This window comes from Protomyctophum bolini, assembly GCF_963924005.1.
Source record: "Protomyctophum bolini genome assembly, chromosome: 9".
Taxonomy (NCBI): Eukaryota; Metazoa; Chordata; class Actinopteri; order Myctophiformes; family Myctophidae; genus Protomyctophum; species Protomyctophum bolini.
In genome coordinates, this window is record NC_137870.1 from 2,572,804 (window position 1) to 2,588,155 (window position 15,352).

At 43.0% G+C, this 15,352-nt stretch overlaps 1 protein-coding gene and 1 long non-coding RNA gene across 3 annotated transcripts in view; both read right to left on the reverse strand.

Annotated features, from left to right (window-relative positions):
* LOC308321610 overlaps positions 1-10,856 on the reverse strand; it is a 49,612-nt gene extending 38,756 nt beyond the window's left edge. For both annotated transcript variants that reach the window (XR_013964635.1, XR_013964636.1), the window contains exon 1: positions 10,787-10,856. This is a non-coding gene — a long non-coding RNA (uncharacterized lncRNA). The remainder of the gene's footprint in view (positions 1-10,786) is intronic.
* An 873-nt stretch (positions 10,857-11,729) lies between these two features.
* LOC308321258 (RNA-binding protein Musashi homolog 2-like) overlaps positions 11,730-15,352 on the reverse strand; it is a gene marked incomplete at both ends in the record, with an annotated part of 138,848 nt that continues 135,225 nt past the window's right edge. The window contains one exon of the mRNA XM_080772097.1: positions 11,730-11,734. Within this exon, the coding sequence (XP_080628223.1) occupies positions 11,730-11,734 (5 nt within the window). The remainder of the gene's footprint in view (positions 11,735-15,352) is intronic.

The following is a 15,352-nucleotide window of genomic DNA, read 5'->3' on the forward strand; positions in this document are numbered from 1 at the left end:
GACAATTTCGTCAACAAATAAAAACTAGACTAAAATGTTAGGAAGGGACTAGTGGACAAGAGAAGAGATCCAGTATAAGTAATTTTACACTTAGTTGCATGCTGAAATAGCAGATCTACAAGCTCACAACGCGTCGCAGTGTGAGCTTGTAGATCGGCTATTTTCAGCAAGTGTAAAATAAGTCATTATGATGGCAACAAGGCCCGCAAAATACATTTTAGTCGACTAAATCACCTGTAGATTTAGTCGACTAAAACTAGACTAACACTAATACATTCAGATGACCTAAAATGTGACTAAAACTAAGTGAAAACTAGGGAGAGCATGGAATGGTTCAGAAGGACAGCCGGCCAGTGGCTATATTGGTTCCAAACTGGAAGAAACCAGTCCTATTTCCTGAAAATGTTCTCCTCTGAGCACACCTGACAGAGTATAGTTATACTGTACAAATAAAACACTGTAAAATGCAGTTGTCCGTGATCTGTTTATAGGCCCATTTAGGCCTGACGTTGAAAAAAAAAAAGAAAAAGTCTCAAAATCCTGAGTTTTCTGAAAAACCTGATGTTTGTTTCTGTATCAGTGGTGCTCAATATTCATGTCAAGGACCCCGAGAATTATGTATAATATGCCTCCCCCCCCCCCCCCCCCCCATCTGAAAATATGTTGTTCCAGGACTTCCCCCCCAGAAGCAATAATTGAGTTAAAGATGTTCACTCTGTATTAATATATATTCAAAGATTTGAGGCACATTCTCACGATTTTTCAAAAGAATATAGCTATACGTAACATAATGCTTAAAACACCAAAACGGGTTAAAAACCAGCTTTTTCACATTCGTGTTGCCAGATCTCTGCAGAGCAATTTTTTTAATACAACTCCTGCACGATAGAAGAAAGATAAAGAGCGGAAGAGAGGAAAAGCTAAACCATAATATTCTATAATGAGGTGAAATCAAAGCCTTCTTGCACATAATATGATCAGTACAGTATGTCTAGTTGTCCTCTCCACTTTCAACAGCATGGGAACTGATCTCATCAGGTGAACAAGTCTCTATAATTCAAACCATAATAATGCCCCCCACGGGCACAATTTCTATACAATATGGGGGACATGCAGACACCCAGGGGGGGTGCATGAGGAGGACAACTTCAATGTGCTTTCCCTTCAGCGTCAACGGTGGCCGTCTCTTCGTCGTGTACTGCTGCTTTTAAAATTCCTTTTTATATCCACATTTTTTAAGGGGAGAAAGCCCTCCTACATAGTCAATAGGCCAATTGGAGAGAGGAGAGAGGAGAGAGAGAGAGAGAGAGAGAGAGAGAGAGAGAGAGAGAGAGAGAGAGAGAGAGAGAGAGAGAATGCCTTATTCCCCCTGTAGGCCCGAGGTTCCGTATATATATAATAGCTAAGGCTGTGATGAGAGCTGGGGCTTTAAAGATTTTTATCACGCTTCAACAGATCTTAAAGGCCAATAGCATCCAACCGCAGTCTGATACAGAAGGGCTTTAAAAGAGAGATTTCGTTTTTTCAAGAGAATGCCATTTTGCGGTTTGCATGGGAATGTCTTCTATGCACTCTGTGTCCCTCATGGGCCACCATCACACACAACCCCCTCTTGGATTGACAAAAATGTCCTTTCTTTTGTTTCTGGGGATTGGCAAAGCTTCCAGACTGCATGGACCCCTCCAGAGATCTCTTATACAGTCACGTTAACAATGGGGAACAGATGGTACCTGAGTGAAGAGCTGAGGTGTGTGTGGTACTTAATCCATTCTGGGCAGGAACCCCTTTTTGGTTGTTTCATAAGCATTATGTTATACTTTAGCTATTGAAAAATAGCAGATCTAACAAGCTCATAGCGCGGCACCGAGTGTCGCGCTATTGAACTTGTAGGGTCTGCTATTTTTCGAAGAATCGTGAAAATGCGGCGCAAATCTTTGAATATATTATATATTCTTTCACAGCAAACTTTTTTAACTCAAATCTTTGCTTCCGGGGGGGGGGGGGGGGGGGGGGGGTTGGGGGGGGGGGGGTCACTGGAACAACATATTTTCAGATGAGGGTCGGTGGCCATTACAGATAAAGTTTGGGTCCTTGACATGAAATATGAGCACCACTGTCTAGAAACATAAGGTTTTTCAGAAACTGTCATGATTTAGAAGACATGTTTTTTAATATTTATACCAGGCCTGAATGGGTTAAGCAGCCTGAGGACCATCAAACAATACACCAGGGACCACAACCAGCACAGGGACAGGGTTTCAAAAAGGCTTTATAGCTCCAGTCCATTTTACAAAATGGCGCATTTATAAACACTTAGCCAAACACATAGGCCAATGTTGTGAGCTTGCAGCCCGTCCAAAGGTTAAAACGCATCTAGGTGTGTTGGACTTTTAGGCAAGCGTTCCAGTTTACCCATCACAGTAATGCAACGGTCAGCCTAGCCCTTTATTTACTTCAGTGGTTCTCAAACCTTTTGGGTTTTTTCAGTCGTACCGTCCAACTTTATGAGCATGATGAAATAAAAGGAAAAAATTATTCTTATAAGTTATAAGAGTTTTCCTTCATTGTTTTAATACAGTGAGCGAGTCTCTATGTTTTTTAGACCGCTCCTGTCAAGTTTGGAGGGGAAAAAAAGAAAGGCGCAACAGTTTTCTCAATGCTTCAATGTTTTAGCATTAATAAACATAACAGCAAAAAATAAATTCCTTCCAATTTAAACATTCTCTCGTGTGTATAGACCCCCACTTGAGAAAAACAAAGTAACCGCTTCAGATTAGTTCGACCTTCTTAAACATGGCAGCAGCCAACTCAAAACGTTGGCACTGAAAGTAGCCTTGGGTTAGTTCCCCTCTTAAGGTATTTCTGCTTCACTGAGCCGCATGGCAAAACGATGACAGGGAAGAGGGGGCATGACATTGCAGGCAGGTCTGTGCCTAATTTGTATCTACAGCTTTTCTAATCCTGCGCTGTGCTGTGCACAGTGCAGCACAAGCACTACACTAGGGACCACACACACAATACAGAGTGATTGTCACAGAGATATTATGTTAATAAATGTATGAGACACTTAAAAAGGTGAGCATCAGGCAAAACAAAGAGAGCACGGTGTTATAGACCCCAAAGAAAAATGAATTTATATGTCCAAATGCCATTGGGGTTTTTTTTTTTTACATGTGTTGCATTTTTTGCAAGTCACACTATATCCCTGCATTTCTCATCTTTTAGACTTTGAATGTGAAACGACGGCTTAGAGACAGAACGTCGACTCACAGTAAGAGCTTCGATTCGGTTTGTGTACAAAACTAAAGGAGAAAAGAGGGAAAAATGATGACATCCTTAACCCATTCTGAACGGGAACCCATTCTGGTGTTATAGCATCATGTCGTGCTTTAGCTATTGAAAAATAGCAGATCTACAAGCTCATAGCGCGCCACCGAGTGGCGCGCTACGAGCTTGTAGGTCCTGCTATTTTTTGAAAATTCGAAGAACGACTGACATTTTCAAGAATCTGATCTCAGGTCAGAATGGGTTCATCAGACCAGTGTGTGTCCAGTGGAAACCTCGTATATGAATCTGATCTCAGGTCAGAATGGGTTAAAGGGTAAAATAAATGCGAGGTGTCCAAGACTGTGAGAGCATTAAGCTTAAAAGGCATGATAAATCCACCAAGCAGACATCTATACTCAGACTGCCTGGGTAACGTAACCTCACCTTATTCACAATGCTGATCCTCCTGTAATCCACTACAATATGCTCATATTTTATAATTATATGCCTTTTCGCACAGGCTTAGGTTGTTGTTTTCTTTCCCCACCTAGTGAAAGATTATCATATGTTATTCATCCCTAGAGTACATGAGATATGTAGTTATATACGTACTATGTATGCAGATGGATGTTGTCATGTTAATTACGTGTTCTCAGTTATGTTATGTTATCTACGTTGTTTGCTTGACCACAAAATTGCCAAGAATGTAATTTAGACATGTTTGTCTGAACAGATTCCACGTTTGCCTGATGATTTAGTCGGTGTCGACTGAAACAAAGACGAAGAAATGTTTTTTCACTGACGAAAACTACATGGAAACTGAATGAAAACTAGCTATGGTGACTAAAACTAAGACTAAATATACTGACAATTTCATCAACAAATAAAAACTAGACTAAAATGTTAGGAAGGGGACTAGTGGACAAGAGATCCAGTACGAGTCATTTTACACTTGGTTGCATGCTGGAAAATAGCAGATCTACAAGCTCACAACGCGTCGCAGCACGACGCATTGTGAGCTTGTAGATCGGCCATTTTCAGCAAGTGTAAAAAACAGTCATTACGACAGCATCAAGGCCCGCCAAAAACACATTTTAGTCGACTAAATCAATACAACTGTAGATTTAGTCGACTAAAATCTCATGATATTTAGTCGACTAAAACTAGACTAACACTAAGACATTCCAGCAGGTGACTAAAATGTGACTAAAACTAAATGAAAACTACTCAAGAGAATATGACTGAGACTAAAATAGAAATTCACTGCCAAAAATGACACTGATTTGCATCACATAATGGTTCTTCAACCCTCTTATTTACTTGACCATTTTACCCTGTTTGTTGACTATATTTACTCTGATTCAAGGTGTTATTACGTGTTTATTTAATTTAATTTATAAAGTTATTCTAGAGTGTTTGATCAATAACAGCAACTCCTCTCCTAGTTCAAATACATTTTCTGTCAGGGATACCAATTTTATCCAATCAGGAGAGAGAACCAGCCCCCAACCAGAACAGATCATAATGTCTTCCTGTGTTTACTGAAGCGCTGAAGAGACAGGGAGATGTTCTATAACGAGGACATAATTTATATCCCTTACACAAGCATCATAAATTGTATAACGATGAATTGCATGGAGGGCATTACTCCATGCTACTGCTACTCTGTCCAGTGGTTGGCACTACACAGCACTATGCTGGTTGGAATCCAAGGCAAAAGGTCACATTTAACCCATTCTGACCGGGAACCCATTTTGGCGTTAGCATCATGTTATGCTTTAGCTATTGAAAAATAGCAGATCTACAAGCTCATAGCGCGCCACCGAGTGGCGCGCTACGAGCTTGTAGGTCTGCTATTTTTTTTTTTAATCGAAGAAGGACTGATATTTTAGAATCTGATCTCAGGTCAGAATGGGTTAATCAGACCAGTGTGTGTCCAGTGGAAACCTCGTATGAATCTGATCTCAGGTCAGAATGGGTAAATGCCAACTGGCCTGCCGGCGGCTGATGGCTGCCTGGTTGGCATCTGCTCAGGTCTACAGTAGAGTGGCAAACAGAAAAACTAAAAACTAAAACTCTTTGAAAAGTTCCATATCAATGTAGGGCTGCAATTATCAATTGTTTCCTTGTAGCATTAATCATTCTACGGGTTACTTTTTTTCAATTAACTTGAATAACGAGAAGTGTGTATAACCACTCAGGCCCTATTTTAGACTTTGTTGTACAATGGTGTCATGCAGCTGACTTGCATGCTGATATAAAAGCTCACAATAGATCGCATGGTGACGCATGTGAGGTTGTAGATCTGCTCTATAAGCTCATTTTGAAAATATTGTATTTTTTTTTTAAACAATCGATCAAATCGATTAGTTTGATTAACTGTTGCACTCCTATATCAATTTGACCACTTTCCTTTAACCCGTTTTGTGGCTGGCGAACCCCTTTTGGTGTTTTAAGCATTATGTTATGTTTTAGCTGTTGAAAAATAGCAGATCTATAGCTCTGCTATTTTTGAAAAATCGTGAATGTGGCACAAATCTTTGAATATATATTCTTTCCGAGCGAACGTTTTTACTCAAATCTAGAATCTAGAAGCTTATTGTTATTGTTAATTACCATTGTGCCTATTCATGTCAAATCAACTCTTGCTCCTGTGTACCCACAGAGCATTTAGACAAATGCTCTGTTGAACAAAGCATAACCAAACAATAATGCTGCGGCTGCTTCAACAAGAACATTAGATTCATCTATCACTCTTTACAGACCGACGTCTCGAGACACATTTGTTTTTAATGGGGAGGGTTTCGCTGGAGTTTTTTCTATGACATTAATAAGCAGAATAAAGGCTCACACGCAATGTGCATACTTTACAGTTTTTTTTCCCGGTGATAACCTAATACTCACCGCGGTGGTTTGGGAAAACTACTACATGAGGTCACTGAGCCGCGGCGATAAGCGACTCACCGCTCGCCGCTCACCCCAACACGTCTCTCTGTTCTTCGGTTAGGTACAGTGCCGTGCACAGACATTTAGAGGGGCAGGTGCTCAAGTGAAAAAAGGGCACCTTGTGCAGCGCGTGGAACCGTCCGATTGCCTTAATAGTGTGAGATTTATAGATGTTGGGGGCATAAATAATATATTAGAAGCTTTTTTGTCTCTTTATTTTTTTCAAAAGGGCACATTGCTGTCCAGAGGGCAGGGCAGGTGGTGCTCTAGCACGCCCTAGTGTCTATCTGTGCACGCCACTGGTTAGGTAGGTTACTTAATGACCAGTGGTGGAAAAAGTACTCAATTTGTTTTACTTTAGTAAAGTACCAATACTGGCAATTTAGAAGTACTTCATTATACAAGTAAAAGTACGGAATTGCAAATGTAATTGAGTAAAAGTACAACAGTATCGGCATCAAAATGTACTTAAAGTTCAAAAATGTGTACAATCGATTTTGCGAAGCATTGTGAGCTTGTAGATCTGCTGTTTTCAAATGGCCGAAATGTATAGGTTGAAGTGGTTAATGTATGTTTTATAATCAAAATCGCCAAAGTAACTAGTAACTAAAGTTTTCAAATAATTGTAGCCGGAGTAAAAGTAAAAAATTTGGCTCCGAGATGTATAGCGGATTATAGAAGTAAAAGTGGAAAATTGGAAATACTCAAGTACAAATAGTCAAATACCTCAAAATTGTACTTAAGTACAGCACTTCAGTAAAAGTACTTTCCACCACTGCTTATCACCTAAAAACGTGAGTATGCGCCCCACTGAAGTGAGACCACTTCTGTACTTTATTAAGAAATGATTTCTGTTCTTCTCCACAAGACAAGTCATGCCATGTCATTCTTCAAAGGGACGTGTACTAGTGATGTTTTGTTCCCCCTATTCTATTCTTGTATTGCCTCCTTTTAATTTGTTCTTGATCACGTGATATTTTTGTATTTTTGATATGTTTTACATGTAAAGCAGTTAGGGCTGCATTTGATGTCATGCACGGTGCTATACAAATACAGTTTATTATGATTATACCCGTTAGTATACAGCAATAGAATGATATGAATAATATGAGTCTATTTAGTTTTACTGTATATTGGTTGCTGTCGGGAGGAAAGCGTCATAACTCCATTTTTGAGGGTTCTTTTTTGGCATAAATCAGTGCTATTGAACACCCTTTACGTCTGTGTGTATATATTTTAACCAATGGAAAGTAGCAAAAAGTGCTTTGGACAAAACCTCTTAACTCCATTGGACCCTCAAAATGTCTGCTAAAGCAGCTAACTCCACCACCTCTCCCACACCTCTCATGGAAGTAATTGACAATATATAAACTATAAGTTTCAACACCAACTTTGATGAGGCTGCATTTTGTTTTCTTAATTTCCTGAAAGTTTCATAATATTTTTCATTTCCTGAAAAATGAACATTTTTGAGTTATGAGTTATGAGCCCCCCCCCCCCGACAGCAGAGATAATAATAAATGAGTAATTCATACAGTATATATTTTAAGAAATACGGTTAAGAGATGTATCTAATGGATTCGTATTATGGATTTTCAGTCTCTCTCTTCCTTTGATAAACGATCTGGAGGTTTCCACAGTGACGCGGGCGCTGTGTGTTCCCGCTACTGTACAGTAAAGACGTGGACTATAATGTGATCATGAACTCAGCTGGACAGCTGTGATTAACCCATTCTGAACGGGAACCCATTTTGGTGTTAGCATCATCATGTTATGCTTTAGCTATTGAAAAATAGCAGATCTACAAGCTCATAGCGCGCCACCGAGTGGCGCGCTACGAGCTTGTAGGTCTTGCTATTTTTGACAAATCGAAGAACGACTGACATTTTTTAGAGAATCTGATCTCAGGTCAGAATGGGTTAATCAGACCAGTGTGTGTCCAGTGGAAACCTCGTATGAATCTGATCTCAGGTCAGAATGGGTTAAGGTCTTGTCCTTTCGACTGGTGAAGTGTACACGCCGTGATGATGACCACATGGTGGCAGGGTGTGTGTGTGTGTGTAGTGTGCACGTTGTGTTGGTGCGTGTGCAGTGTGCACGTTGTGTTGTGTGCGTGTGCAGTGTGCACGTTGTGTTGGTGCGTGTGCAGTGTGCACGTTGTGTTGGCACATATGCTGAACACACACACCTGAGGCTGTCTGTCTGTCTGTCTGTCTGTCTGTCTGTCTGTCTGTCTGTCTGTCTGTCTGTCTGTCTGTCTGCCTGCCTGCCTGCCTGTCTGTCTGTCTGTCTGCCTGTCTGTCTGTCTGTACCAACGGCTAAGGCATGACAAGTCAGCGTTTAACCCATTCTGGTCCGGGAACCCCCTTTTGGTTTTTTAAACATTATGTTATAATTTCGCTATTAAAAAATACAAGCTCCTACAAGACCTACAAGCTCGTAGCGTGCCACTCGGTGGCGCGCTATGAGCTTGTAGGTCTGCTATTTTTGAAAAATCGTGAAAATATGGCGCAAATTTGGAATATATATTTTTTTCTCAGAACCAACGTTTTTAACTCAAATCTTTGCTTCTGGGGAGGGTCCCTGGAACAACACATTTTCAGATGGGGGTTGGAGGCCATGAATTATATATCATTTTTGGGGTCCTGAAATATTGAGCAACCACTGATACAGAAACATAGGATTTCAGAAAAACTGTCCAGTGACATTTATTTTTTAATTTCGACGTCAGGCCTAAATGGGTTAAATGTCACACAATTACGTAACCACGTCGCATGCTCCCTCGCACGCGTGACCCGTCCAAGCCACCCACCCACCCGCCGCCAGCTGTCATGGTGTGTGTGTGTGTGTGTGTGTGTGTGTGTGTGTGTGTGTGTGTGTGCCGGGCCACGGGCTCTCTGACAAGCAATTAGACCTGGTCATCATCTCTTCTCTCCTCCCAGCCAAAATGCGCCTGTCAATTGAGGCTCGGCTGCCTGTTTTTCTCCCGGTGTTTCGTTTAGCTGTGTGTTGCTGTGGTGGTGGTGGTGGTGGTGGTGGTGGTGGTGGTGGTGGTGGTGGTGGTGGTGGTGGTGGTGGTGGTGGTGGTGGCGGCGGGACTGAGTCCTGCGTGATTGATTAAGCTATCGGGCAGCCGAATCAATGGAGCCAACTAGAGAAAAACTGAGGAAGTGTGGAAGCCAATCTGAGCGAGCCCGTCGGTTTCCAAAACACCCTGGCTTCCTGAGGGGTTGCATTAATCGTTTGATAACAATTGACCATTGAAGAGATTTCATGTACAGTAGGAGGGTATAAATGTATATTTCACAGTGTTCATGGCAGACACAGGAAGTCCCTTAACCCATTCTGACCTGAGATCAGATTCATACGAGGTTTCCACTAGGACACACACTGGTCTGATTAACCCATTCTGACCTGAGATCAGATTCTAAAAAATGTCAGTCGTTCTTCGATTTTTCAAAAATAGCAGACCTACAAGCTCGTAGCGCGCCACTCGGTATCTTTTCTACGTCCGAGCATAGACATGGTAACGCCCCCGCCTGCCTCTGATTGGCCTATATACCGACACTGCCAGCCTTACCAGATTTCCTCCGAGGTGAAAGATAGTCTGACGTGAGGTTACTCCGTGGTGGGGAAATAAATAAATAATACAAGTACAATATAATACAAGAGAATGACAGCTTGGAACGCGCGACAGTAACTTTTATTTTTTGTAGAAAAAAAAAGTCTCCTTTCCCTTGATCTTTATCTTATTTTAGTATAATAGTATTAGTTTACTGTACACTTTAATCTAGAACACAGCCGAATCAAATCATAGTACAGTATAAGTGTTCAATCAATTATTCAATCGGCACAGAAAATATTAGTTTGCCTCTTCTACGAAAAATTTAAGTTACAAGTTATACTGTCGCGTCATGTTGCCATTCTCTTGTACTTGTATTATTTCCCACCACGGAGCACCCTTGCATCTCGGAGGAGGACAGGCAAACCATGTACAACCCAGATTCGGCACAAACAAGGGACTAAAGTATTTTCGCTCCTATGTCACCAAAATGTGGAACGCCCTACCAACAGTCATTAAGACATGTGAATCCCTTGACTCCTTCAAAACCGCTCTCAAAGGGCACCTACGGACGGCTGCAATTCGAAACTGGCCTCTGTAAAATCTGAATCCCCCCCCCCCCCTTTCCCCTCACTGTATATGTATCTTTTCCCTTTTTGCTTCCTTTATGATGAATTCCTGTTCTGTTCTTTAACTACATAGAAGTGTCTATTTGTATGTCTCTAAATGTTTTGATGAATTGAACAATGTGGACCCTCTTGTAAACAAGTGTAATGCTTTATTGGGTCGTCCACTCACAGTTAACAGTCTTTCTATTGAGTTTGTATGTTGCTTGAAATGTATACTGTAATTCTGCAAACTGTTAATAAATATTTCAACATGTGTCGTGTAGGGGGGAGGGGAGGTGAGTATTTAAGGCTGAGGAAGGAGTCAGTAGTATAAACGTAGTAGTTGTTGTGAAACAGCGATGGAGAGAGAGAGAGAGAGAGAGAGTCAGGCCCCGCCCCCTACCTGAGCCACGCGCCGCCGCTACTGCCGCCGCCGCCACGGGTCCATACGCAGTCGCCGGGAACCCTGGGAAAAAAACAACAGAGAGCGGAGGAGGCCATGTTAGTTTATACGTGTGTGTGTGTGTGTGTGTCGTGTGTGTGTGTGTGTGTGTGTGTGTGTGTGTGTGTGTGTGTGTGTGTGTGTGTGTGTGTGTGTGTGTGTGTGTGTGTGTGTCTGTGTGTGTGTGTGTGTGTGTGTGTGTGTGTGTGTGTGTGTGTGTGTGTGTGTGTGTGTCTGCACACGTCCTATACAATGGATAGCCATCGACTGAATCATGGAATGCATGTCTGCGTGCACGAACGTGTGTGTGTGTGTGTGTGTGTGTGTGTGTGTGTGTGTGTGTGTGTGTGTGTGTGTGTGTGTGTGTGTCTGTGTGTGTGTGTGTGTCTGCACACGTCCTATACAATGGATAGCCATCGACTGAATCATGGAATGCATGTCTGTGTGCACGATGTGTGTGTGTGTGTGTGTGTGTGTGTGTGTGTGTGTGTGTGTGTGTGTGCACGTGTATGTATGTGTATGTGCGCGTGTGTGCAATGTGTGCATGTGTCTCCGGCATTTGGAGAGGGATTTGAATGCAACACACTGGATTAACGAACACCATCTTCCCCCCCTAACAAAGGCCAAACAATCACGCATTGTGTTGCGCATACAGTACATACAGTGTATATATAGGAGAAGAACATGTGCAAGGGCAATTATGAAATTTGGAGAAAAAAAATCTGCAAGAAAAGACCAGCCCAGCTTGTCAAAAAAAAAAAACAGCGACGGCTGACAAGGGTTCAGCGTGGAAGGCATCGCAGGGGCCTGAATGCTTTGCCACTCGCAGCTGGCCAAGATGGAAACTTGGCCAGCGTTTGCGTGCGTTTTCCCCCCCCCCGTCCCCCCCCTCAAAGTCGCTTAACTAGCCTGCAGAAAAGGAAAGAGGAGTGAGGAAAGGAGGGAACAAGGGGGTGGGGGTGCGGGGCGCGCGGGGGGGGGGGGGGGGGTGAAAGCCAGAAGAGCGAGTCGTTGCGGGCCGTCTGGGTTTATGCTTTGGAGCTTAATCAATCAGGGGGGTAATTTGGGTCTCCACTGAGGCAGCGATGGAGAGGCAGTTCCAGCCCCAGTGGAGCGAAGGGTGTGGGTGGGCCGGGAGGGAGGGAGGGAGGGAGGGAGGAGGTGAGGCGTTGAGGGGGCCCAGGTGATTTATGGAGGGTATTTACTGGGCAGTGGGTCCAGGTCCAGGTCCAATCACAAACGGTTAGTATACAGATCCCTGTTTTGTCACTGGATGACTCGGTGACCACATGCACGCCATGCACGCACGGGCACGCACCACATGCACGCCACGGGCACATTTACTTTACAATTCTGCCGGACGACTTAGTCCAGGAAAGAGGACGGACGTGTTGGTGGTCTGGTCACAGAGACGGGCAGTGTTTGAAAATACATGCATTTGAAAATACAGAAAATGCATTTGAAAAATACAGAAAATGTATTTGAAAAATACAGAAAATGTATTTGAAAAATACAGAAAATATATTTGAAAAATAGTAGAAAATGTATTTGAAAAATGCAGAAAATGTATTTGAAAATACAGAAAATGTATTTGAAAAATATACAGAAATGCGTATTTTCTGTATTTGTATGTATTTCAAATACTGCCCATCTCTGGCAGTGGATGTGTATAGCTACTGTACAATGCCACATGTGAATCAGAAATGTGGCATTTGAAGAGACTGTCTGTATATACTCAGTTGAAGCTATAGAAAGGTTTTAGTACGATATTTCAATATAATCATGGACTTGCAGCTCAGGCTTAATTAAACACATTTTGTCTCTGGCTGTGGATGGACAGAGAGGGTTTGCCTACACATAGCAGAGGTGGAACCGGCAGATGGTTGTGCACTGTGATAAAAGAGATGTCATGATGTAATTATAGAACCGTCTGTCATAGGAGTTGTACTCATACGCTCTTTCTTTCCTTCTCATATCATACTAAACAGAGACCTCCAATAACCTCTTAGTTGGTGCTAATCAGGGGTGTCACGAAATACGATATAGTACGTAAACAACTGACTGAGAGAAAACGCTAATGTTACTGCTGCTGAATTAGTTAGATTTTCGCTAGAAGCAGACTGTATCATATATGAGTGACTGACTGTTGCAAACGATACAGAGACACCTCCCTGACAATAACGCAGAGACAGCTTGTTTATTTTTGGACCACAACGCTTATAGTAGACGATATTAAGATCACCCCATGTTATTCTCCATAGAGAAATTACTTCCGCGAACCAGGGGAATCGTCGCGATGAGCGAGTTACGTCAGGACTTCGGTGCTCTATATCCCCAGCTCCAAAAATTAAACTCCACTCTCTCTATCCACACTTTTCCAGGGCTGTGTGTGCGCTCCAGTTCCTGTCGATATGATCCAATGAAAGCCAATGAAACTGGTCAGATGACCAATGATATCCAATGAAATCAACAGGAACTGGAGCACTGTACACAGCCCAGGAAAAGTGTGGTATTGTGCCCTGGGTATACTGTACCTCATGGAACAAACAGCAAAACACTTGCCATGAATCGAGCAAATGTCACAGCTCGATTTTGAATCGTTATCGCATTGAACTGCAAAATTGAGTTAAATTAGTTTTGTTGTAGTAACTCTGTAACTCTGTCAATGTGATCCCAATTAGGTTTAAGTAAAGGTTGAATGAATGAATGAATGAATGAATGAATGAATGAATGAATGAATGAATTAATGATTGAATTCATTCAATGAATGTTTCAAATGAACAGGCGGAGCCAGTGGTTTCCAAACTTGAGCTAAAAAGCTGGGGATTTTCTTCATTCTTATTCTTATGAAATAATTAAAAAATAACTTATAGGAAAGAGGGGGGGGGGAAAGCTAAGCCGAGCTAAGCTAAGATAAGATATAATAAGTAGGCCTTTATTTAAGAGAGGCGAACCACTGTTGCACTGTTACTGTACTCTGTTACTGTACTCTTGTTGCCCTTGCTGTGGACCGAGGATAAAGAGTTTGCGGGGGAGGAGGAGGGATGGGGGCAGGGTGAGACGAGGGGGGGGGGGGGGGGGGAGAGGGGAGGGGGGGGGGGAGAGGGGAGGGGGGGGGGGAGGTGCTAGGAAATGAGGCATGGAAAAGGGAGAGTGAGGAGAGGAGAGGAGAGATGGGGGGTGGGGAGCTGGAGGGAGGTAAGTGGGTGTGAATACAGCGCCCCAAGGCACTGTGTTAAGGGGTCGAACAGGTTAAGAGGGACATGCTGTGGGGCTTCGTAATGAGGTCATTACCCCACCTGCAGTGACGCTCAGTGTGTGTGTGCATGTGCGCGTGTGTTGCGCGGGGGGGGGGGGGGGGGGGTGTGGGGTTGGAGCTGGATTGTTTCAGACTGTACAGAGAGTACAGTCGGTGTGCTGAGAGGCTCTATGGCCGGGCAGAGAGCCGACCACCTGCTGAGATATACATTTACACGCAGGGCCCTTTTCCTCAACCACACGAGCACAGGCATCTCCAGCCCCTTGTTGTGTATAGTTAAACTGATCAAGTTTAACTATGTTGTAATGCTGTGTACGTACGGTATAGCTCCTCTCTCACAAAGTGTATAGGAACGAATTACGGGGCAAAACAGAATATCTATTCTATATCTATATAAGTGTCGAAACGTGTCTAAGACCTTCCTTATACAGTATAAGCACAGAGTAAGACTGCTGCATGCTCGCTTTGGGGCCCGTCTCACAACGCCCCTGTCCTCCAGCCTCAACGTGCACCTCTCGCAAGCACAAACCATTTGCGTCCACTATTTTAATTTACTTCACTTTCGACAACCAACAACTCCTATAGCACCCGCCATCTTTCCGAAGATCACGCGTCACAAAGTGAAATGCATGTTGGGAGGGACACAGATCAACGCATGGGTCACAGTTTGCCGTGCAACACTCCCCCGGGGGCCTTGCCTTATATACAGCATATACCCACCGCACCGCACAATTCCCATAATTCTTTGGTGCACTGCTCCTCCTTGTGGATAGGGGGGAGAGCTGTCTTACTGAGACAACATGTAGTCCAGGAAGGACGTGAGCCCAGTGTCCATGACATCAGAGACAACAGGCTCACTGCTACAATCTAAAATATCTAAAACCACATATTACACACATAAAGACCCCAGGAAAGTGTTCTAAAGCTCCTAAATGTCATTACCATACATTTTTTTGCAACTTTATATTAACTTTATTGTGAATATTGTCCTCGTTTGTCCTGCCACACACACACGGCAAAGACTGGGTTCATTTCATAAGCCATGTGCACTAGTGCACTATTACTGCATGGAGATCACACACCACAACAACAAGCAGAAGACTGACTCTATCTTTAGTTTGTTTCAGACTGCCTGCATGCTCTACTTAAAATAACACGGTTACGCGACCTAGTGTTGCATTCATCACGCCATTATCTCTCTCTCTCTCTCTCTCTCTCTCTCTCTCTCATGCCCACTATCGTCACTGCGAGGCCTCGGCTGTGTGTAC